We start from the raw sequence: 24519 nt of genomic DNA, 5'->3' as shown, positions 1-24519 counted from the left end.
CTTTTGTGAAGACCACTCTGGAGGTCAGTACCAGAGATATTAGAATCGGGCTTTGCGCGCTTAATGCAAACATAAAGCCATCTCTTGCAAATGATCTCTTCCAACACTGCAAATGAACCTTTTCCAATTGCTTGATTTCTCTCAAAGGATGAAGGAAGTGTATTCTGATTCTTATTATCTAAATCCTCAGGGAATAGTGCAAGTAAAATGCTTTCTTACAAAGGGGATTTTCTGTAAATAAGCAAGGGAAATGGCTAAAGGAAGTTTTGGTAAGATGTTACTTACTGAGAGACACTGTCAGGCCACAATGAGCAATGCAAAACATAATGATACAGACTTTGCGGATTTGTTTATAAGGTAAACCATGCTTATTAATGAGCTGAGAGCTGCTGTACTTACTAGTATTGGTTCTTTGTCTTTAGCTTTCTCCTAATTTTGTTATAAATTGGTTAATGTTTTTTTAATGTAGTTCATCAAAAGTTGTAATTATTTTCCTTTGTTTGGACTAAGTCGCTCATTAAAAGAAGAGACCCACAGCAATGGCAGCATATGGCGCCTGAAATAAAATCCTTTCTTGCCACAAAAGGAGATGTTCATATTAGATTTTTTAGCTCCCTTTAGATTCTCCATCAGGGAGCCCTTTGCAATTTAATCATCACTAAAATCATTAAAAAGATCTGAAGATTAAATTATATTGGCATTTGCAAAATTATGTAATACATTTACATTACAATGAAGAAATTAAAATAATGCATTTTCGCTGTCTGGGGTGTATGAAATCTCCACATGGGAAATATAACTGGAGAAGTGGACAGACTCTTATTTTCTTTGCCTTTGGTGGCAGTTAATAGGCTAGCAGAGTTTCAGATTTCATTGTGTGAACCTTTCTACACTATCTTCTTTTGATGGATGTCCCTGAAACGGAAACTCTCAGTGGAATTTTTGAATTATGAAATGAAAATGTATTTTTGAGAAGAGGTCAGGTAAAATTGAATGAAGATTTGTCATACTTTTTCTAAATTGTACTTAAAAGATTTGTGGGCAGCTTGGGAAGTATTTAAGCATGCATTATGGTAGCCAAGGAGCCATTTGGTGTTCCCATTAACACCCAGTAACTACTGTATACCCCCTCCGAATGTCTTAAAGGTGTGTGTCTTGATTCCAGGGCTGACAGATGAGGAGGTGAATTTGTCCATCCTGCGCTCTGGCAGCACAGAAGAAATCCTCCCTCTGAGCCCTGTGGGGCCCCCACATCCACTCCACGCAACTCAGCTGGCTCTTGCACCACACAGTGAGTGCACACATCCTTTTCTCCCCTTTGATACCTGGTAGATATACATAATATTAATATGTATGTGCACATCCTCACCTAACAAAAAAAGAGGCTAATTCAAAACTTAAAGCCTTCTTCAGGTTTGCTGTTCCCTCTTGTTTTTATTAATTTAAATCCACTAAACAGGATTATCGGTCGCTTACCAAATACCAGGAACTTTACAAGTGTTACCATACAACATTTGCCTTGATTGTGAATTCAGATACAGGGATATGACATTGCACTGCACAAGCTCATGAAGTCTCTTGCCATTCTGTTTTAAGGGGTTCCACACTGGTATGACCCCACACCGCAACCTGTATCTTTATTACCCCAGGAGGTTATGAGTGCTGTCCACTGATTTACCAATGCAGAATGAAGTCCGTGTAATGCTTAACCCATATGACAATGATTCCAGATATATTCCACCCTCATTTATTACCACACTGTCCTTGACTCCCCTGGCATCTCATGTTTTGTAATGAAAGTGATGTTGATGGGATGGCCATGTAGTTAGGGAGACTCGCGGCTCTCCGTCCATAGTGGGGGGTTTTATATCAAAACGGCTATAAGGGAGCTGCATAATGAGGTGAGAGCGGGGATTCTTGTGTGGGGGGTCATGCTGAAAAGAGGGGGCTACCTTCCTTTGATGTCCTTGTTATGGGGACGGTGCACAGGGACCCGCATCCATCTCTGTCGAAGTAATGGATACTCTGATCTCTATTTCCACGCGGTAGAAGGACAGGAAGGCCTCCACTGAACCCAATAAATTTGAGAGGAGATTGGAAAAACGGGGGATGGATACCTCAGTTCCACAGCTTAAGTGACCAAATAAAAAAAGGAAGATGGCAGAGTGGAAGTGGTAGAGGAAAAAGGAGAGACAGAGAAAGAATGAAAGGTCCTAACGGGGGGGAAAAGAGCAAGTGAAGACCCCTGGTGATGCAGTGAGGCTTGTTCAGGGTCAACCACCTATCCCAAGGACTCCCAGGCCTTTCAGAAGCACGGTATTCTGGGATAGGTGATAGTCTATTGCAGCTATAATGTTGATGAAGACCCAAATTTATGTGGTTACCATATGGATGCTGGAGAATGACTCAAAATGTTCGATAGGAAAGGTTACAGGTTCATCCCTCAATGCTGCAGCAGCGATGAAATGTGCCCTTGAGTAAGGAGAATAAAACGGCATTCACCTTGAAGATATACCATATAGTCCAATGTGACAGCAGGTCTCTCATTTTATTTGCATGTCAAATCACACAAGTGGTAAAGCACAAGATCAATCTGGTTTACTTACTTAAGCCAGTAAACATGTACCACATAAGCCATTAGGTGAAATCAGACCTGTAATAGAATATCAGTGGCGTATTTTAGTGGCCTAGCCGCTAATAATTTCATATTCATTTGGGCCCCACCAGAGTAAATAAAAGTAAAACTCACACTGTATTTCATTCAGACCTTGTTTGTTGTTTAGTGACATTTTCAGTTGAATGCCTCTCTTATGTGGGGAATTTCCACTTTGACAGACAGTTGGCCTACCCAGATGACAGCTTGCACAATGACACACTTTCACATTATCTGTCACTCAGCAAGGAATTCAACTTCTAAATACACACACACAGACACAGACACACACACACACACACACACACACACACACACACACACACACACACACACACACACACACACACACACACACACACAAACTTTTACCTTTTTGTATGTTTTAGTTGTTTTAAACGTTTGCATGCAAACACTGTATTAGGCCCAACCCCAAAATAAGGGGACAACAATGGTGTCCTTTCTGGAAGAGCAGGATAGAGAGTGCTTGTTAGCTCTGTAGACTTTACCCTTTATAGACTAGACATTTTGCGTCAAACAGATGGATAAATAGATTGAGTGATTGTAATGTCACAAAGAGATAGATTGCATTGCGTTGTGCTCAATCATTTAAAAAGGAAATTTCTAAAACTTCAATTTCTTCATCTTAAAGGAATGCATCAGTGGTTTTGTATTCACATACAGTACCTACATTAACTACAAATTGTGTATCATTGAGAAATAAATGTAGTTTAAATGATTTATACTTTAGAGCTAAAACTTCAACTTCACATTCAGCTCATGGGATTCATCCTCCTCTCCAGGTCCAGCAGGGTACAGATGGAGAGACTATGGTGCCCTCACTATCATTATGGTGGGCATCGCCTTTGGCTTTCATCAGCTTTACAAAGTAAGTTACAGCCTGTTTCCTCACTGACTTTGCTTTCACAGTTAATCTTTCTAAAATGTGTTGTACAAATTATCCTTTGCATCCTAAGATCTGTCAGTACTGCCTCTCCCTGATTTTACATTAAAATTGGTGGGCTTAGCAAGTACATCAGTTTATGATGAATTATGGTGCTAGAATAGAAGGCGCCTCTGCAGTATGTAACATCACTCTGGTCTTGTTATTAAAGCAACCCTGCTTTACGTCAAAGCATGATCTCATTTGAACCCCTTCATTTTAACTCTCTCCCCCCCGCCCCCCCTTCTCAGATATATTTTTTCCCTTTTAAAAAATATAGTTGCTAACACAGCACACAACCATTTTTGTGACGTCCTACCGTCTAAAAATAATCACCCTGGTTTTTATCGGGCTTAGCAGCCCTTGAACATGAGCTCATGAGGCCCCTTGTCCCCGGTGACATTAATCCCATAGTGGTTGTTAGTAGTAGTCTGAGTGGCATGTGGAAGCCATTACTCTCGTTTTAGAGGAGGACAGGAGCTCTAGCAGTAGCTCTCACCCTGGATGACAGGCCGTTCTCCTCTGTGTGTGCAAGAGAGAGAGAAAGGGAGCGTGTATCATGTACTTGCATATGCCTACCTGACCCTGTCGGACGTACTGGCTTCTCTATGGATCCTGTTACGTCCTAATATTTCATCCTTCTTTACACAGCCTTTCACAAGGCTGCACATGCACATTCACGGTCTTCTGCCCCTTATTCCACTGTCCCTGTGGTCTTTGACTGACAAAAACACACACTGCACCAGTCCACTGTTTCCTACGTGCAGCAGGGTTTGCCAGCCACTGGTCGTCTGGGAGGTGGGATTCCCTGGCGGGACGGCGCAGGTTGCTGTCATGTCACTGGAGCGTAGCGCCAGTCGCACCATATGTCCAGGCTTCTGCCCATACTTTATTTATGTTATGGCGCACCTTGTAAACACCACACTCCCAGCAACCCACTTATTAATTACCACGTGTTGACACTCATTTAATCTTTTTCTCTAAAAAGTGTTTATTACTGGCACTGGTGTGGCTGTGCCACCTGAGTTGGAGAGAAAACCTGGCTCAGGCAGCAGAGCGCTGCAAACCGGCTGTGAGGGATTAAGCGATCCTTATTCAGCGTTAAAAAAAACAAACACCTTATGCAGTTCAATGGGGCCCTCCAGGGTCACACGGACCGGATCAATTTTATTTGGTGAGCTCGGCTCCATGCACATACAGTACGTAAAGGATTCCGTGAGACACTCACAAGCTGCTCATCTGATTAACACTCACACTGGATAACAAACATCCTCATTTGGCTGTCAGACATCCATATCATTTCGGTAAAGTTCTGTTTATTCAGTGGCAGAGAGATGATAAACAACATGCATTGTTTTTGGCTTTGTAAGACTATTTTCAGTGTTTACCACCATGTTTTTCCCTGTAGGCCTGTCGTATTTTCACTGTCCCTTCCTGGGTTTCATTCAATTTTTTTGCCCGGAATATGTTTTTAGGGCATCATCTAACAAGTTACTTTCATTATAGTTTAGTCTGATTTATTTTTTGTTTGTTTTAATAAATGGTAGAAAACTGTGATCATTTCTCAGAATCCAAAGTTGCATCTTGCTTTTATCTAAAGGCCAAAGATATTTCATTTATAATGGTATGAAATAGAGATGGCAGCAAATCTAGAACTAGCAACTATTTGAACGATTATGTTTGATAAATAACTTTTAAAAACATTGTTTTTATTAAAAATGTGGGTTCATTTTGTAATCGACTAATGGTTTTAACACTAGATGTGTGCACGTGCCTCTATCACTTGATTGGACACTGCCGCAGAAATGCATGCACCTGATCAGGCATTTTAAACAGTGAGCCACTAGTCCAATAAAATAATGCCTTTGACCGTCCACTGCCAAGTCTAGGTGGCCCAGTCTTTTTCTCATCTTCTGCCTGATCCAACCAGGGAGAAATGTAATATTGTGTCATGCTTTTAATTGCAGAAATACATCCTTCCCCTCATTATGGGCAGCCGGGAGGACAAGAAGCATCTGCAGAGGATGGAGAGCAACATTGCGGCAATGAGTGGCACGCTGACACAGACAGGTGAAGATTAATATCTTCATCACTTTCTCCCTCCTTAACATTTTCCCTCATTTATCTGTCGCCAAAATCGGGGGGCCCCGCACGTTTTTAACAAATGACGCCGCTGTCATTTCGCTTTAATTTGAAATTGCTTGTTTACTGTCAGACTCTAGCTCAATTAATTACGTTTCGCTGAAAAGCTCTTAACCTCAGAATATTAATGAGTAGTTGGGAAATGACAACTTACCTCCCTCCCCCCGCCCATCCTCTCTCACTCCCCCCTTCCATCCGTCTCCCCCTGCGCCAACCTCACCCCCATCCAAACCTCCACTGCCATCATCATCATCCACCCTCTTCCCTGTAGGTTGGGAGAAAGTTCATTTTAATTTTCTGTGTGTGTGTGTGTGTGTGTGTGTGTGCATGGCACTGTGTGGCGTCTGGGCTCAGCACTGGCCCTGGTGTGATTAAGTGCACGGTGACAGGTGCGGCTCCCATGTTGGACAGGTGAGGAATCTCAACCTGGCTGTCAGACATGGAGAGAGAGAGAAGCAGGGAGATGCTTTCCTAGCTCTTCGTCAGTATAATTAAAAATCCAGGGAGGCGTAAATGAGAGAGGCACTCTGAGAAAGTTTGGTCTCGTTAGCAGTGCTGTTGATCTGGAGTGTGTTTTTACCTGAAAGGTATTAATATTTGAGATAGGTAGCCTGGCAGAAATAAAGACACAGTAGAAACTCCAGTTTAAAAAAACAACAGCTAAAAAGTAATTTTTGTACACTCTAAATTAGTCCTTTTCAAGATACTCAAAGGCGGTTTACATAACAAGTTAAATAAAAGAACCTAGAGACATGAAGTAACAGGACATTAAATCAAAATTAAAAGAAGTTCTAAAAAGTTTTTAGCAACTTTGGGGGGAATTATAGCGCTTTGAGGGCATATTTATTACATAATTTAGCGTTTTAACGTAAATTTTTGAATTATGAAAACGTTAAATCAAAATGTGTATTTCAAAGACTGGGCCACCTAGAATTAATTTCAATCAAATTAATTTTCTTTTAAATTGAATTAAGTCACATTCAAGTGTACGTGAGCAGTGCGCGCCTGTCTGTATCAGATATCAAAGAAAGTAAAAACTTTCCCTCTGGAGTTTTTTTATGCCTAAAGATATTGTGAGAACTGTATGAATAACCATCATGCAGGTGTATACAGGGTTTTGAGCTGCAGAGAGAAAAAAAAAAGCCAGACTGTTTCCACCACAGTCTGTACAAATGTAATTTCCCCTTGGGCGATCAATGAAGTATGTTCTGCTTCTTCTTATGTATTCTTAACTTGTATCATAAGTATGGCCTTGTCAGTTTCTATACAAGTATCCTTTGTTTGTATTTCTCTTGTTCTCCAAATTAAAACAAATTAAGTACTTGAGTTTACAGCTCCTGTCACGAATCCACATACTGTAGATGAAAATATGGCTGTTATCATTTTATCCAGTCACACCCATGCTATTGTTTTCTGGCTGGCTAAAGTAGGTGGAGGGCAGCAATTTTGTGAGATTGCGTGCGAGGTGTGCCACCCTGAATCTGATTAACAAATATATGCTCTTTTATGGTCATTTTCTCCCAACTATGCAAACACATTTCCTCTGGCTATTCCACTACCCCTTCTTGATCTACTTATCACTTTCTGGCCATTTGCCAACTTACAAACCCTGTTTTGTTTGTCAGTATAGACAGGATTTCACAGTAAGAGTCGTCCTGTGCTTTGCAGCGAGCAGAGCACAGGTGAGCGAGGTGAGCCTCCAGTTGAAAAAAAAAAGAACCCATCTCAATCAAAAATCTTTTCCTCAGCCATTGTGGGGAACTAATTTGCTATGACTGCAGTAGCCAAGCTGCTATTGTAGTTAATGACTGTTGTAGTTGGGGAGAGGGGTTGCAATTACACTGAGAGTTTTCTCCCTCTGCTTTCCCCTTTGTCTTCCTCTCCCTCCCGCTCCCTCTCTCCTCGCTGCACTGAGTAATAGCGACCGACTGCCTCGCCGCTGCCAATTGCTTGAACCCCCTTTTGTTAAAGTTCATGTATTTCTCTAGTGCCGGGCGCAATGAGGTGATGTATCCTTTTGAATGGTGACCACAGCTCGAGAGTAGGGGCCTTGACTCCCATTATGATTTGCCTACAACTTCACACAGACAATTAATGAATGGATCTTGGAACTACTTCAGCGCACCCAGGCTGTAATGGAATTGTGCGGCTGTTTGGGCACTCTTTGTTGGTGGGAGCCATATTGGTGACCAGCTGGCCATTAAAGACAGAGACAGGCATGGACATATGTAGTGTACATTATATCGAGGTATTTACTGAATAATTTACTGAATACACAATGTGCACCCTCCTCACAGCAGCTGCAAGCCTCATGCATCATCTTGTCTCAGATTCTCACACACACACACACACACACACACACACACACACACACACACACACACACACACACACACACACACACACACACACACACACACACACACACACACACACACACACACACATTGCAGCTACAGCCTCCTTTTGATTCATGCTTGGCCAAAGTCATTGACTTCATTATTCTTGGCTTCATATCTGTGATAACTGAGGATATGAAGTTATGCATTTTTGTCAAGTGTCTGAACAGTACAAAGAAGTCAACTTTGTGGAGATACATGAAATGAATTGGACTGTTTGGCTGCATGAAGTGGCTGAAAAAGCGGTGCCCCTGGTAATTCAGGAGGCACAGCATTATAGGCTGGCAGACTGGCACACACATCTGGATAAGCTGTTTTGTGGTGAGGTGGAATCGGAGACTAATAGGGCAGCTCTTGGTTTAGCGTGCACACCCTGTCATAGTAACACCTTTTTTAAGCAGGGATGGCCGCGGTATTTTAGTTTTATTACCGTCTTCAGAAAGGCTGGTCACACTATGGAGCACAAACAGAGTAACAAACTCTAATTGTTTGCGGTTTTTGGCCCAAACCAACGATCCTGCTCAAACTTGTGTTCCATAGCATTTTGCAAGTATGAAAAGATCAAACGTTTTAGCGCCCCACCTATATTGATACAACTCCACCCATTTAAACACAGGTGTCACTGCAAGATATTAGCTTCTTTGAAAGATCAAATATTTTGTCTGTGTTGTTTTTTCAAAAGAAACACAGCCTCTGAGCCGGGCTCTGTCTTTTGTCCTGGCCTGGGTTAATGTGAGAGGAAGGTTCTTTACATCCCATCCAGCCGGCTGTAGCTCAGGCTTTTAACCATTGGCCTGACAACCTCAGCAGTGGACCGCCACAATATCTGTTGATGTTAATCCTATTAGGCTTGATTTAACACTTTACACGCCCATGATTTATATGAATGTTTATTGGTTTTCTGTAATATAATCAGCTCAGGGAAACTTAATGCATTGTTTGGTAATACACGCGTGACTGGAAGCAGGGGGCAACAAACTCTGCCCAGTGTTATTTGAAATCATACACCCTCGTCCAACACCAACACTTGAACTAATTCAATCTTCAAAGTCAATGGAAAAAGAACAATATTTATTAGGATTAGGGGGGACATTTTGTCTGGCAGCCTCCTCCCAAATGAGAGCCTTGTTTTTTCCTTTGTTGATCGTTTGAGGATTTAAGATGCATTAGAAGGCAGTGTCTGGGTGGATAATGGAAGGTTAGAGACTGTTATTTGATTTAAGTTCAGGCACTAGAGATTAATATCTCCATCCTATGTGCCCCTCCACCTTCTTCCCACCCCCTACCCTCAGTACCTCGGACCAAAAAGCCGCAACTAAAGTTACCGGTTATTAGCTTTGATTACAATTCTTAGAGGACAGCTTTGATCAGTGACACAAGTTGAGTTCCGTCAGTTCTGTCAAATTGTTCAGTTCTGTGGCACCACAACGACACGATCTAACTTGCCTTTAAGTTCGCTAAATTTGCCATCTGTTTTTCTGCTTGTTTCCACAGTCAGCCAGCTGCAGCAGACCCTGGTCTCTGTCCAGGAGCTCCTGATCCAGCAGCAGCAGAGGATCCAGGAGCTCTCTCAGGAACTGGCTGCAGCCGAGGTACAGTAGCTACCATCTCATCAGCAACTCCGCAGCGCCCTTCACTTACCCTCACAGTTTGCAATTTCCTGGAATATCAGTGATTTCAGTTAGACCTATGAGATTCTACCTATTTATCATTCAGACTTTCTTTTTGTTTTACATCACCTTATCCTTCTACATTGTTCATACTGGAATTCAGTTACAGCAGCACATTTGTTGCATTTGGAGGTGCCCCTAAATGTTAATATAGTGTGTCAAGACACACCTGTTTGTTTGAAACCACCAGGACCATCTAACTTAATTATTTCAGAAACAACATTTTTGTGTTATTATATCTTGATGGAACAACAACAACAACATGAAACAACTTTACAAAGCTGGCAGGAAGTGTATCTTTACTGTAGTTTGAACATGAAAGTTACGGACGGCACCTTCAAGGTCTGTTATGTATGATTAATGTTTTTGAGGAAAGCTAGACAGGCAGTAACTTTGAAATTACAGAAGAGCTCCGTAAATGTAAAGTTGCAGGTTGAAATCTCCAGATTGATGAGGAGAGAGAAAAGGTTTCTCTGTGGCCTCTGTGTACTAAAACCTCTTGCGCAGCCCCGAGTCATAACTACCTAAGACAGACAGCCTTATTATACTGTATATCATCAGAACACAAGCTGCAAAAAAGTATGGTGCATCTCATCATGAGACCATAATCTTTAACCATATTGCCTCCTCGCCTTGATTTTTATAGACAGTGTTCATAATCTACTCAGAATTGGAAGTGTTTAGGTGAATCGGAGTGAATGACTGGTCTAAAAACTTATATGCAGGGATGAAATGTTGCTTGCTTTTTATAACACCGCTCATAAATCGCTTTATGATCTCTGGGCTCTAAAAAAGTGCCTTGGAAGGGACAATCTTAGACAATGTTTTATGTCCACAGCTTGTTTAGCACATGATGTTTCACTGTAGCATCTGGATATTGCAGGAAAACATATGCGGACACATCTGCTTCGGCACAAACGAGGAAGAAAATATGAATCTCTTCACTGGACGAGGTTCAGCAAAAACTGACTACTCATAGCTCATTTTGTGCTGTTTCAAGTTCTAAGCCACACGGTCTCTCTGAGCAGTATCGAAAGCGGCGGCGGCCCAAATCAGCATATGTGAGCGATGATCTGATTTGGCCCATGCTGGTCTGAAATCTGAAAACTATCTAAGGCTTTCTGTCAGGCAGGCTGTAGGCCCCCTTTAAATGATGACTTCCCTCCGGCATGAAGGGACAAGGGATGTTCCCCCCCCCTCCCCCATCGCATTTGTCATCTCCAAATCACAGATTTGATTAAAAAAAAATTTGCCTACTTCATTTGCTATGAGTGCCTTGTAGGGCAGCGGTAGTGTATAAAAAGTATAATTCACATCAAAACACCCATTAAACAAATCATAAACTAGCTTTATAGCTATAGTGTTGATCTTAAATTTTCCCTGCGAGTCGGCACAAGGCCCTCTGTTGTCTCAGGCCACGGGGGAAATTGGGAAATTGTTTTCAGGTCCGGGATGTTTGATGAAAAACACATGTTGGAGCTGGCGAGCCACTTATCATTCACCGTTTGCGGCTTTCGGGGTTTGCCTCACCACTCCGCTCAAAGTGCGCCAGGCTTAGCAATTATACCTCTCAACGCGGAAATGTGCCTTTAACCCGAAACACATGGACACTTCTGTTTCCTCAGCTGCTAAGTAAACATTTCTAGTAGTTTGGAAACCGCTCAATTGCGGAGTGCGTTTACTGTCCCTAAACTGGAGACGTCATTATAGAAGGGAGTTTAGACACACTGACTCTCGTCCACACGCACACACACAGAGCACGCACTGATGCTGCACATTTCCAGAGACAGTTCCTCTCTTTTTCACTATTCTCAGTTACTGTATCATGACTCTCTCAGAGACATGCTGCTGTATTCTACCCTTGGTGTAAAGGATGTATTTGCCCGAGGATGATTCAGCCCTGATGTTAAGCAGCCTAGTCGATTTCTGCTCCATTATCATTACAAATCTGCCTGTTAACTGTGTTTTCCCTGCTGTCTCAACTCACTGATCGTTCTCTTTATTTGTGTATACTACATAGAAGATTAGAAACCGCCTTCTTGCTTGCGCGAGACGAACTGCCAGTGGGAAAGTGCATAAATAGAGTGAAATCAATTGCACTGTACCAGTGTTTCCACTCAAAAACACTCCTCTGGGGACTTCCTTTTAACTAATTCCATCATAAATATACATGCGTTACACTAAAACACACTGTCTGCCGGCGGAGTAACTGTGAATTAATTTGCCTTCAGACACTCTTAAACAAGCCTTGTTAAAGATCTTATCTTGTTGCTAATGGTCCACAGGCATTTATCTTCATTTAGCCAGATGCGTTGCCGTCCTTGGGTGCTACTAGAGTTGATAGTTTTTATTTTTTTCTTAGCTTGTAATATTATTTTTTACTTATTTATTTTTTCACTTTGTTAACAAGCAGAAAGAAGTCAACCCCTATTACACCCAGGCCCCCACCCAAGACATATTAGTTACAAGGCTTTTAAACCAGTTACACGAAATCTTTACGATGCACAGTATGTACATAGTGAAAAAACAAAAACACATTGAGTGGTGGTTGATGACATAAGAGGTGGCACTCTCAAAGTTTGAGTTGTTATTTTGGTTTTGCTTGGTTGGTTCATTTGTTTGTTGTTTATTTGTTCATGCATGATGCTTTTTGCGATGTGCAGTGCCAAGCGGAGAATTATGTTCTCGACTGTGTAGGCCACACAGAGCCCTTAGAGCCCTGCACCTGTACACCAGGAAGTATGGTAGAAGTCAAATACCAGATGAAAGAGCAGAAAGATGTGCACTCATAACTCTTAATCTTTTTATTTTTAAATCTATGATTCAGTTTTGCACATATTGCCTTCTTCAGGGTAAAATTGTCAAAGCTAGTCTTAAGGACAGGTGGGTCAAATAAATGATATAATGGCATAAACATTGAATAATAATGTATGCAGCCAAGAAAGGCCTCTTAACATATACATATGTCCACATCATAGGAACCAGCAGCAGCAGAAGTTGAGCATTTAAATCTACAACAAAAAATACAAAATGCAATATTTAAGATTAATGAAAAAGATTTTTGGTTGTAATAGCATTTAGATAAGATTATAAGAAAATGCAAAAATATTGACGTCAAGCAAAAAAAACAAGAATCTTTGTTATTACTGGTAAAATAATAGTAGGAATATTAATCGTCTCATTCTGCATAGCAAGTCAAACAAGAACTGCCATATAGCCACAGACCTAGTAAGTATTTTCTTGTTGACTGTGCTTTTGTAATCAAAGCCACAAAATCATTGCAGAAGTTAAATATTTTGATCAGCCGTTTGCTAAAGCATCAAATCGTACACACGCGTGCGGTCTATTGGATATGTGTCAGCACTTCAGGTGGGGCTTTTAAAGTCAGCGGTGTTTCTTTCAATCTCTCCAGTCACTGATACCCCTCCACTCAAGCAGCCAGTGCACTTAACACAAGATTCTTACACAATGTGTGTGTATACACACTCACATAATGTATCTCAAAGCTGAAATCCAGTCCTGGCCCAGCATTTAATTAGGTTTCTTCAGACTTAATAAGACATATGTCAGTGGTAGTGTTGTGTGACACGTCTTGATGTGAGATATTATATGCCGCTGCTCGGTAGATAATGCACATTACGTAGCTGGCTGTTAACTATTCTACTCTCACGCTTTTGTTTCTTCTGTTAAGTGATATAAGTATATAGAAATAATTTTCAGTTATTTGGAGCAATTTGCATATTTCTTAAGCTGATTCTATGCCTTGGAAGTCTTTTAGCTCAGCCCATAGAGCAATTAAATTTTTCCGATGTAAAATGAGAGAGAAGCAGAATCCAGCCTTATTATACGGGTGCCTTGGGGAGGCGAAGGATTAAGATGGTTCTAATGAGGTGACGGCTGTAATAAGAGTGTCTTCAGCAGGCCTCCTATGCACCACCTCTAAAACAGGGCTCCTTATCAACGAGGTTTAGGAGTCGATAAGAGCCACAAAAAAAGCCTCTTTTTTTTTGTCTTCTTGTTACTTCTCCTCCTCTGCCTCCCTTCTTCCACTGTAAATGAGTCTGATCCTTTTCAGATGTGATTCAATTAATTTCTCTTAGATTTAATTACAAGCGAAAGAGTCCAAGTTATCCCTTTCCCCTCTATAGGGGGTCCACGCTTCCTAACAAGCTTCCTCTGGTGAGTCAGGAGAGTCTTAATTACAGTTTTACTTTTCTTTTATCCCACTTTTTCCCGTGTCTCCTCCCTCTTGTCTCATCAGTCTATCCCCCTGTTCTCGCACATGTTTGTGTTTTTTATCCAGGAATGGATTGCGGATGCGGAGCAATTATCTACTATTATCAATTATCACTGGTTCCCAACCTTTTTGGGTTGATGCCCCTTCACAGGTTGCATTTGTCTATGAGCAGTTCAGGCAATGATTGTTTCATTTGGAGTATTTTGAGCGCCCTGAGGAGGTACAACAGGCAAAATGCAGTGCTTTATTTAGTAGAAATGTTTTTTTTCTTTCCTTTTGTTAATAAGGGACCCCCTCGAAAATGAGATGATACATCTCAAGGGGCTTATCCTAATAAACAAATTTGAACACAATAATCTCACAAACTCTCAGATTAATCTAGATCACCATGTTGGGCTTTTAATGTATGCCCTATTTGAGTTGCTGTTAGATTTTCTTTTTTTTTTTTTTTTTTTTTTGCATTGAACCAATAGTCTAAAAGGCTATACAGCAGTTGTAGTCCAGTGTTATCATTATATTTGACTGTTGCCATGTTTTGTTTATGTTGGACAAAGGCCTGTCCGTCCGTCTGTCCCATTCTTGTGAATGCAATATCTCAGAAACCCCTGAAGGGAATTTTAAAAAACATCCTTTTGGTTTCAAGGATGAACTGATTAGATTGTGATGTCACAAAACACGTTTTTGGCCATAAATCAAGAATTCCTATGCTAAATATGACAACTTTTCAATAGTCAGACAATAGTCTGGATAGATAGATAACTGCAACTTGACTGGTTGGCGAAGGCATACAACCGCAAGGTGGTAATTCTAGGCAGTCCCTCCAGAAAAACGTGATTATGCGATCGCATAATTCAATGCAGAATCCGCCAAAGTCTGCATATTTATGCGGGGGCTGCATTTTTTTCAAATACGCTGCACTTTCGCCGCATAAATTGCAGACTTCCACGCAAAATATGCGGAGCTTGCATGATTTCATAATCCCCGCATTTTCGTTGCAAAAAAGTCACATATATCTTAGCAGAAAGTTGAAAAATGTTGCATTTACTTCACACAAGAGCAGCCATTTTCCCTTGTTGCCATGGAATGTTAGGAAGTGACGTAATTATGCGATGTGAACATCATCGAAAAGCAAGGGTGTTGTCCTTCCAGAAAAATGCGTCGAGTTTTTTTGTGATTGTTGCAAAAATCGTCGGGCAAAAATCCTTGATTATGAGGCACGTTTTCTTAAAAAATGCAATGGAATATGCAGGATATTTATGCAATTTTATGAAATTGCGGGAAAAACTACGGTTTGATGAAAAAGAGAAAAAAAAGCAATTCCCCAAACACCCTGATTTTTGATGATGTTCACGTAGCTTCATAACGTTCCCATGGCAACAGGGGAAAATGGCAGCTCTTGTGTGAAGTAAATGCAACATTTTTCAACTTTCTGCTAAGATACGTATATGTGACTTTTTTGCAACGAAAATGCGGGGATTATGAAATCATGCAAGCCCCGCATATTTTGCGCGGAAATCGGCAATTTATGCGGCGAAAGTGTGGCGTATTTGAAAAAATGCGGCCCCCGCATACATATGCAGATTTTTGGCTCATTATGCATTGAATTATGCAATCGCATAATCAAGTTTTTCTGGAGGGATTGGTTGGTGTAATCACTTTTTTTTTTCTCTTTTTCATCAAACTTTTTATTTTTTTTGCAAGTTCCCGCAATTTTTGCAAGTTCCTGCAATTTCATTGCATAAGTATTTTTGCTGCAACAATCACAAAAAAACTCATCTTTCTGGAAGGACTGTCTAGGCCTTTATTAGAACTTGTCATTTTGTAGCTCTATTTGTCAAAGGTCAGCCTATCCCTAAAAACGTGTTGCAGGGACAGATTTTCGGCAGCAATTTGCCATTCAAATATTTGCCATTATACCCTGTATCATTTCATGCCACACCAGTGTTATCACACACACATGCCTTTGATAAAAGACAAAAAGAACAAAACAAACTGCTAAACTATGGTCTGCCTTCATGAATGTGGCCATTGTTTAAGATAAAGTAATTATCCAAAACACTGGACAACAACGATCTTTTCTAGATAGTATGGAAATTATGTAAAAACAGCATGATCCACTGGACTTTCTGAGCAGTCGAGGCCATACATGTGACTAATGGGATTGTTTGACCTCTTTTCTGTCATCACCAGCAGTCGGCCGTTGTGAGGTTGTCATGGTGACAAATGACCTGACTACACAAAAACGTGGCTTTTAGCATTTGCATTCATATTTGTTTACCTTGTACCCTACGTCCTTTTTTTCCAAACAAAGCTTTTTTGTATTGTTTCACGTTGTTGAGTCGGAGTACAGAGGAGTTGTTGAAAGACAGATGTTGACATTGTGCTGCGACCCTGCATGTTACATGAACAGCGCTTGTGTGTGTCTGTGACGTTTGTTGTGCGTTTCCTATAGGCATCGTCTTCAACTAACCGAGTCCTGGACAACCAAACCGTTGGAGAGCTGAAGGCTGAGATTGTCTCTTTGAAGGGCTTACTGCTCAGCAGGTAACAAAGTTATCCAGACCCCGTCACTGTGTGTGTGTGTGTGTGTGTGTGTGTGTGTGTGTGTGTGTGTGTGTGTGTGTGTGTGTGTGTGTGTGTGTGTGTGTGTGTGTGTGTGTGTGTGTGTGTGTGTGTGTGTGTGTGTGTGTGTGTGTGTGTGTGTGTGTGACCTTTGGCCATATTTCATTTATGCCTGACATTAAAATACTTTCTCTCATGTTGCTCTTTAAAATGACTCTTGTACTTATCAGAGGTGTCAAAAGTATTCACATTCATTACTCAAGTAGAAGTATAGATACTAGGGTTTGAAAAGACTTTTGTTGAAGTATCAACTCAAGCTTTTTACTTAAGTAACAGTGTACTGGTTTCGAAACTACTTGAATTATAAAAGTAATATAAGGCAGATATCTTCAACAAGGGGTCCTCAGAGTCATTGCAGGGGGACCTCCAAATTTTTGTAAATTTTTTAGTCTTAAAAAAAAAATAAAATAAAATAAAATTAAAATGCCTTAACATTATTCCAACATATTTTTAGCTAATATAAATTCCGACTGATGATAGGCTTACTGGCCTATAGGTAAGGTAGTCACTAAGATATCAGCCCACATATACAGTTAATCCTAGATTTACTGTGCCACGTATGTAACATTAAAATATGATTTATAAAATCATGCCAACAATTAATATTTTAATAGCTTATGAAAAAAGGGTATGTAAGAAGGCTTTAGGTTGCCCTTACAGTTATTGTAGGCCCAGTTTAATATGCAACTTAATTTCATACAATATGTAGTAGGGGGTCCCTGCTACATCTCACTTTAAGTTAAGGGGTCCTTGGCTTAAAAAACCTTGAAGACCCCTGATGTAAGGGGGAAAAAATGCCATTAAGGACAAAAGCTTAGCCCCAAACAAAAAACATTTTTCTAAATGCCACAATAACTATAATAATGTTATATTAAAAGCATACCTGCAAACTCAGAAGGGCTGAAAAAGGTGACATATCTCTTCTGTGTCTTTCAGACAACGATAGTTACTGTCTGGTGACCCACTTTTAAACCGTTTAGCTGTCAGCATTTTAACCGTGTTTACTCAAGCTGCTAGCTAACCGTAGGGTAACGTTACCTGCTGTCAACTGTAGCGTTAACTAGCGTCCCATGCGGCGATGTTTCAGTTCCCTCTAACGTCCGTTTTTGGAGCATCAGAGAGAAGGGCAGGCATTTAAGTGGCACCTAAATAAGGCACCGAAATCCTTGTTGCTATTCGGTCCGGTAGATAACGGTCATTAAAGCACCGGTGCCGTATTAGCACCGGGTTTGTGCAGGTGCGATGGATCGCGTACAAACCAATAGGGTGTTTGGAATAGTATATGTTTATACTTCTCATCCAACCACAATCACATTCACTCTCTCTGGATGGTGCGTTTTGGATAGTTTTTTTTTTGTGTGTGTGTTTTTGAACGATGACGAGCCGGAATGAAAACAAGCCGAACTGAAATAGGAGTAACGAGGCTATTTTTAAAACGTAAGGAGTAGAAAGTACAGATAATTGTGTGAAAATGTAAGGAGTAGAAGTAAAAAGTATGCTGTAAAATAATTACTCCAGTAAAGTATAGATACCCAAAATTTCTACTTAAGTAAGGTAACAAAGTATTTGTGCTTCATTACTTGACACCTCTGGTACTTATTGTGTTTATTTTTTGGTTTCCACATGTTAAAACAGCGTGACAGATTAAGACACAAATAACTGAAAGCGAAGTTTGGCCGTATCGTCAACTGTCATTTTTTTTTTTCACCCCACTGGAGTTTGCAGACCTGAACTTAACTGCGTAAACCCCATCTGCTGAGGAAGACTGCAAGATGTGGTTGAAAGCTCTGGGAAAGCTACTAGGTTGACTTTAAGATTCAGTGTAGTTTCTGGAGTTTTGAGTTTAAATCTCAAAAACAACTACAAAACAGCAATTGTCTTTGCATACTGTCTTCTATATTACAGTACTGTTGATAGCCTGAAAAGTTTGTGGTTGGGACTCAGTAAATAAAAGAAAAGAACACATAATGTCACATCTTCCAAATTACTCGCACACCACACGTAAAGCATAATCCTTCATCTCAAATATGTTTAATCTCACAGACAGTAGAGGTTATAATAGTGATTGCACCATTTCTTTTACATCACAACTTGCCTCAGCTGATTAGCATACTGCAGGCTGCATATCAGCTGGTCTTCTGTGTTTTAATGCTTTTATTGGTAAGCAAGATAACCACACATGTGCATAATTCCTCATATGCAACTTCAGTCATTTTATGAGTGCAACATGACACAAAACAGTGAGAGAAATGATTTATAGGAACTGAAAAATCAGCTGTGTCCTGATAAAACATAGATACTTTTCAATCAATCTTGCGAGGGTAAAATCTGAATGTACCTACCACATGTTAATGCAAGGTGTAAAGTATTTTGTGTTTTTTAAAAGTCTCAATGTATACTGCCAGACATCCCCTCATTCTTCCCATCTTTGTTCCTCAATCTAGTCAGGCAGTGTCCAGCTCAGTCAGGCCCATTAGCATGCATGATTATGTATCCGTGTCTATAATGAAGCCTGAAGTAAGTGTGTACATCAGAAAACCAGCAAGGATGAAAATTGCCTCAGAACTGTCTAGTTGAGCATGTTTTGTTCCCCCCGTACATGCTAATCAGTGATAATCCCTTTGTCATTTGCTTTCTTGACTTCATCCTGACTCTCACAATGAGTTTTCTGGCAAAGGCTTGAATCACAAACTAAAAGCTCTGTATCACCATCTGTCTCCAAACGTGTTCCCTTTCTGTTCAAATGATCCAAATCATCTCTAAACTGTTTTTTTTTTTAAACCACCAAGAAGTGCTTATCCCATTACGATTCAACATTGTCTTTTTGATCTTAAAAGCTGCAGTTGATGTAATTAAAAAAAAATCTTAGAGCTTTTTTACCAGGTGTGACAAACATCTGGCTGTTTTGGGGGGGGGGGAGGAGGAGAAGCTATTTTCTCTGCTGTAATTATGAGAATTACATAGGGTGCTTTGTGTGTGTGGCTGCATGCTTAAATTTCAATAAAATTGTATTTATAGTATCAAATCATAACAAGAGTTATTTCAAGACACTTTACAGATAGAGTAGGTCTAGACCACACTCTATAATATACAAAGACCCAACAATTCCAGTGATTCCCCCAAGAGCAAGCATTTAGTGCGACAGTGGCGAGGAAAAACTTCCCTTTAGGGAGAAACCTCGGACAGACCCAGGCTCTTGGTAGGCGGTGTCTGACGGTGCCGGTTGGGGGTGTGATGAACAGTGGCAAATAATAGTCACAATAGCAGTTGTGGTAGTTCATGGTGTAGCAGGGCACTGCAGAGCGTAGCCGGGTGTAGCAGGGCATACAGAGCAGGACCACAGCGACCGCTGCAACCATAATTTAGGTGTGACTGTAAACTACTGTTGAGGATATGTTCTCATTCAACACCTGACATAGGAAGCTATATATAGTGTTGTGGTTGCAGTATGCCTAATTATGGCTGATTACATCGTGGGATGTTTTATTTATTTATTTGTTTTTTAAGATTTGTTTTGGACATTTCAGCCTTTAATGGAAAGGACAGCTAGATGTGAAAGGGGAGAGAAAGGGGGAAGACATGCAGGAAATCGTCCAGGTCGGGCTCAAACCCTGGACCTTCTGCATCGAGGCATACACCTTTTATATATGTGCGCCTGCTCTACCAACTGAGCCAACACGGCCACACAGAAGTGTGTTTTTTTTTTATTTATTTTTTTATGAGGTTGTGATCAGGCCTAATTTTTTTCCTCTCTCTTGTCTGTACCCCTTCCACAGGAGACAATTCCCTTCCACTCCCACTATTCCTAAAATCCCCTCATGGCAGATTCCCCTGAAGCCGCCATCAGCACCTGGCTCGCCGCCAGTCAATCACACCAACAGTAGCAGCGACATCTCCCCCGTCAGTAACGAGTCTGCCAACTCCTCCCCCATTAAAGATGGACACCACTGCCCCCAGGATGCAGTGGGAGGGCCCGATGGAGCGCATGGTATCAGTGGAGATGACGGCACCGTGGGCCTCGGCGCAACGCTGACCCTGGACCTAAAGGACCAGGTCCGCATGGAGGTGCAGAGGGAAGAGGAGAAGAAGGAGGCGGAAGAGGAGGAGGAGGATGATGTCAGCCACGTAGAGGAGGAGAAAGAGGAGGAGGCGGATCCTGTAAGCATGCAGACAGTGGCTCGGCGAGGTGGGGATGGACAGATTAATGAACAGGTGGACAAACTGAGGCGGCCCGAGGGTGCCAGCAATGAGAGCGAGGTGGATTAGATAGCAGTAGAAAGCACAAAGACACTCTCCAAACACGGCTTCTCGTCTCAGCTGACGGCTTTGTTATATTCTGCTCCTCTCTGCTCACACTTGTTTTTTATTGTTGTTGTTTTTAATCCATCCTCACTGTCTGTTTCCACTTGTTTTTGATATATTTTAAGCTTGAGCAAAATGAGGAGTAGGCATGAGAAGATACAAAACTGACAACTATTGGAGTGTCTAGTTGACACACGGCTTACCTCGATTTACTTTTCATTATGCAAACTAAATGACTGCATGCAGAGCCAAATACCATGCTGTGACGTTTCTTTGAAAGGAGAAATGACAAGCAGTAGTCAAATCAGAATGACTTTAAAAGGCTGTGTTCAGTACTATCCGTGTGTGACTGACAGCTTTACATTTTCATAATTTGATCAGATAATTCACAGCTTTGCCTTGGTGTGCTTGTAATTGTACCAAGGCTCGTCTCATCCAGACCAAAGAGGCAGAGCTGCAGAGAATATCTCTTCTGTATAGAGCAGCTGTAGGTCAGGAGTCATATGTTGGTACTTCAGTCTCAAAGTTACCATGAGCTTCCAGAAAAGCATTAGCAGAGGTTTTCTCCCTGTTGATGGCTATAGGAGAGGACAAGCTCTTCCAGGGCCGGAGCTTTTAGCCTCTTTTATGTGTCCTTTCGCATTGGTGTCAGTCTGTCAATAATTCACAAGGCCAGCAGGGTGGCATTTGGGTGAAATAAAAGCCCTGAAATTCGAGATTAGAATGTGATGACGGGCTTTGTTCCATGCCGGTGTCAGGGTGCTCATACGCTCAAAGGAGGGAGAGATAAATGTTCCCCCCTACTTTTTCCCTGAGGGCTGAATTGTGCATCTTTTGCGAGTGTGTTTGCGCGTGGCAGGCGAGAAAACCCAGACTGTCTGCTGAGCTGTATCTGTGTCTCCAGCAGGGCAGCTGATTTGGTTTGTGAAGTATGTTAATAATCAAATGATCAACAAATAACAGATGTATTAGTTCATGCAGCTTGAAATGTCAAGGAGGCTAAAAGCGGAAATCTAATACAGAAAGCCCAGTTGCATTGTATCATTTTCTGTGACAAACCCTGCGGTCCAAATTATGTAGGGCCTCCTACAGTGAGTAATCTTTACAGAAAACGGCGCCAATATTTTGTAATTAAGCTGCAGTAAGACAACTAGAGCTGCCACAGATGGAAGTTGCAGAACTTGTATGACTTTTTTTTCTCAGTGTGGAGGTGGATGGGGGAAGTTAGAAAAACATTGCCCCGTGATTGAAAAGGAAAGTAATAAATGAATACTTGACTTATTGAATTACTCACTCTGTCTCCAGCTAACAAGAAGAGTCCATGAGTGAGAAGAAGGGATAACAGCTCTGGTGCCATTTCCACTTCCATCACATGGCCTTCATAGAACAACAGAAAAGGTAGACGGGCACTGCACATTTCTGTGTGACACCTGTCCTAACCTACAGATTGTTTATGTTGATTGAGTCTCTGTTAAACGTGTCGAATGATGAGAAAATAGCAATGCAGTATGCTGTAAAATATATTTTTTGATTTAGTAGAAAAGAATTTGTATGGATGAATAAGGTTGGGTAAAAGAAGTACATAATCACAAGGTGTAACTTATGCTACTTAGCCACTGTAGAACCAGTGATTGGTACTCTGTAACCTACTGATTACTGTCTGAATGTCAGCCAAAATTGTACATAATGTAATAAATCTGGTTTATCTCAAGTAGAATCTGTTATCTTCATTTTAAACCAACTGGACACTAAATGCATGCTACTGTATGTTGTTATTAAAGGCTAAACCTAGTATTATAGGGATTTTCATGTTTATATTTTTCCCTTCAGTTACATAAGTATATATTTTGAAACACACACACAGCTAAATACTTGACTTGCATTAAAGAACAGGGTGCCAATTCTAAATCATAATTGAGTCAAATGTACCTTATTTGTATTTCCAGCCATCCAATGAACATTGAAAGAAAGATGCACAATAACAATGTCAAATCACAAACATGTAGGTCTTTAAGTGAATTCTGCAGTTTTTATTTTGAATCTCTCTGAGATGTTTGTGTGAATGCGGTTGTGTATAATGTTCAGGTGCAGGAAGGTTTTCTGTAACATTCATATTAGATACCAATCTGTAGTATTTTTTTCTGTTTGGCTAAAAAATTGAGTTTGGTAATAATAAAATCTGAAAAATGAGACTTTCCATTGTATGAGAAAATGTTTTTGTCACATTTGTTTACGATGTTTGAGCATTATACGTCCAGTAACTTCAGCACTGAAAATCTTTGACATTTGCAAGAAAACCAACATTTCTGAAATAACCAAACTATTCAGGTCAAAGTTTGTGATTTAATCTTTGTGGTTCCTGAACTTTCTGTTTTTGTGTCACATCTCCAAACCAGCTGTAATGTATCTGTAAGACCAGATACAGATGAGAATACTACAGTACTTTTCAGAAAGCGTGACAAGGCAGGGACTTTCAGCTTTTTTTCAGCTTTCTCTCTGGAAATGAGTAAGTCACATAGTTACACATTATAAGTGTGAAGTGTTGTTTATTTCTGTAGGTGGATCGTTAGTGTACCTTTTGGTTTCTGTTGTGGGAGTAGGGCCTTCTCGAAAAGGGTTTCCTATTCTATTTTGAATACATTGAAGAAGACGAAGATAGCCATTATAGACTTAAATGTAATTTTTTAAAAGTGCTTCATTTTTAAATAAATATTTTTTGTTTAATCCAACAGTAAAGACAACTGTGAGACAGGCAGAGAGAAGGAAAAGAAAGGAGGTGGTATAATGATTGCAAAGACCAAAGGTAAGCTTGGATTGTTCACAGTAATCTGATGTCACCAGGGTGAAAAGAGGGACCAGTATCATTTATTGACAATAAGTGTTTGAGAGTGGCCTGTTGAACTAATAACACACTAGCAGCCTTGTGAGGCTGTAATGCTTAGACTAAATGACAGAATTGCTAAATCGATGCTAAATGTAGAGATTGTTTTGCTACGTGGCGCAAAATATGTCAAGGTTGGCATGAGGTGGCGCCAGAGAAAAGCCTTGTTGCCTAAATCCGATTGGTTTATCCCCATGGTTTATCCTCTTTCTTTACAGTGGCCATTTTAGGACATCTCAGAGTCTGCTTGTCAGACGGGCAGCTTTACATTGTCAAACTTTCAGCAGTCTAAGCTGTTCCTTCTCATTCCCAGCTAAACTTAGTTACACTGTTAATATGCTAAGCATAATAAGCCCTAAGTTAAGGCAAGCTATACCAATGCTAAATATGGTTCCGCATAGTTACATGCATAATTGTTGCTAACTTAAATAAGAAGCTTACTTTTACCAAACTTGCATGCATTAGCTATTACCATGCTAGTGCATGTAACGTATGAATATTTGTATGAAATTTAAGACCACTTTTCCAATTACGCATTAGCACTCTATTGTCTTTTTATTTCACACGTTCTTTCTTGTCAAAACCTGAAGCCTATATTACCCACAATGTAGTCTATATCCACGACGTTCCACTTTCAGGATTTCACTCTTTTCGGCCGGATGTCCATTAC

The 24519-nt window shown here is 40.7% G+C and overlaps 1 protein-coding gene across 2 annotated transcripts in view; it reads left to right on the top strand.

The window, feature by feature from the left end:
- The window catches only part of pex14 (peroxisomal biogenesis factor 14), a 49346-nt gene extending 26664 nt beyond the window's left edge, over positions 1-22682 (top strand). The window contains exons 4-10 of one of the 2 annotated variants that reach the window (XM_028584030.1): positions 1166-1291; positions 3457-3542; positions 5564-5666; positions 9632-9729; positions 16497-16588; positions 20443-20824; positions 22274-22682. In XM_028584030.1, the coding sequence (XP_028439831.1) occupies positions 1166-1291; positions 3457-3542; positions 5564-5666; positions 9632-9729; positions 16497-16588; positions 20443-20824; positions 22274-22297 (911 nt within the window). In that variant the 3' untranslated portion in view covers positions 22298-22682. Of the gene's footprint in view, positions 1-1165; positions 1292-3456; positions 3543-5563; positions 5667-9631; positions 9730-16496; positions 16589-20442 lie in introns of both variants that reach the window. The other variant, XM_028584029.1, reaches the window with a different exon arrangement.
- Positions 22683-24519: the final 1837 nt, after the last annotated feature.

The sequence above is a fragment of the Perca flavescens genome, chromosome 7, assembly GCF_004354835.1.
Source record: "Perca flavescens isolate YP-PL-M2 chromosome 7, PFLA_1.0, whole genome shotgun sequence".
Taxonomy (NCBI): Eukaryota; Metazoa; Chordata; class Actinopteri; order Perciformes; family Percidae; genus Perca; species Perca flavescens.
This window is presented reverse-complemented; position numbering and strand designations above follow the sequence as displayed.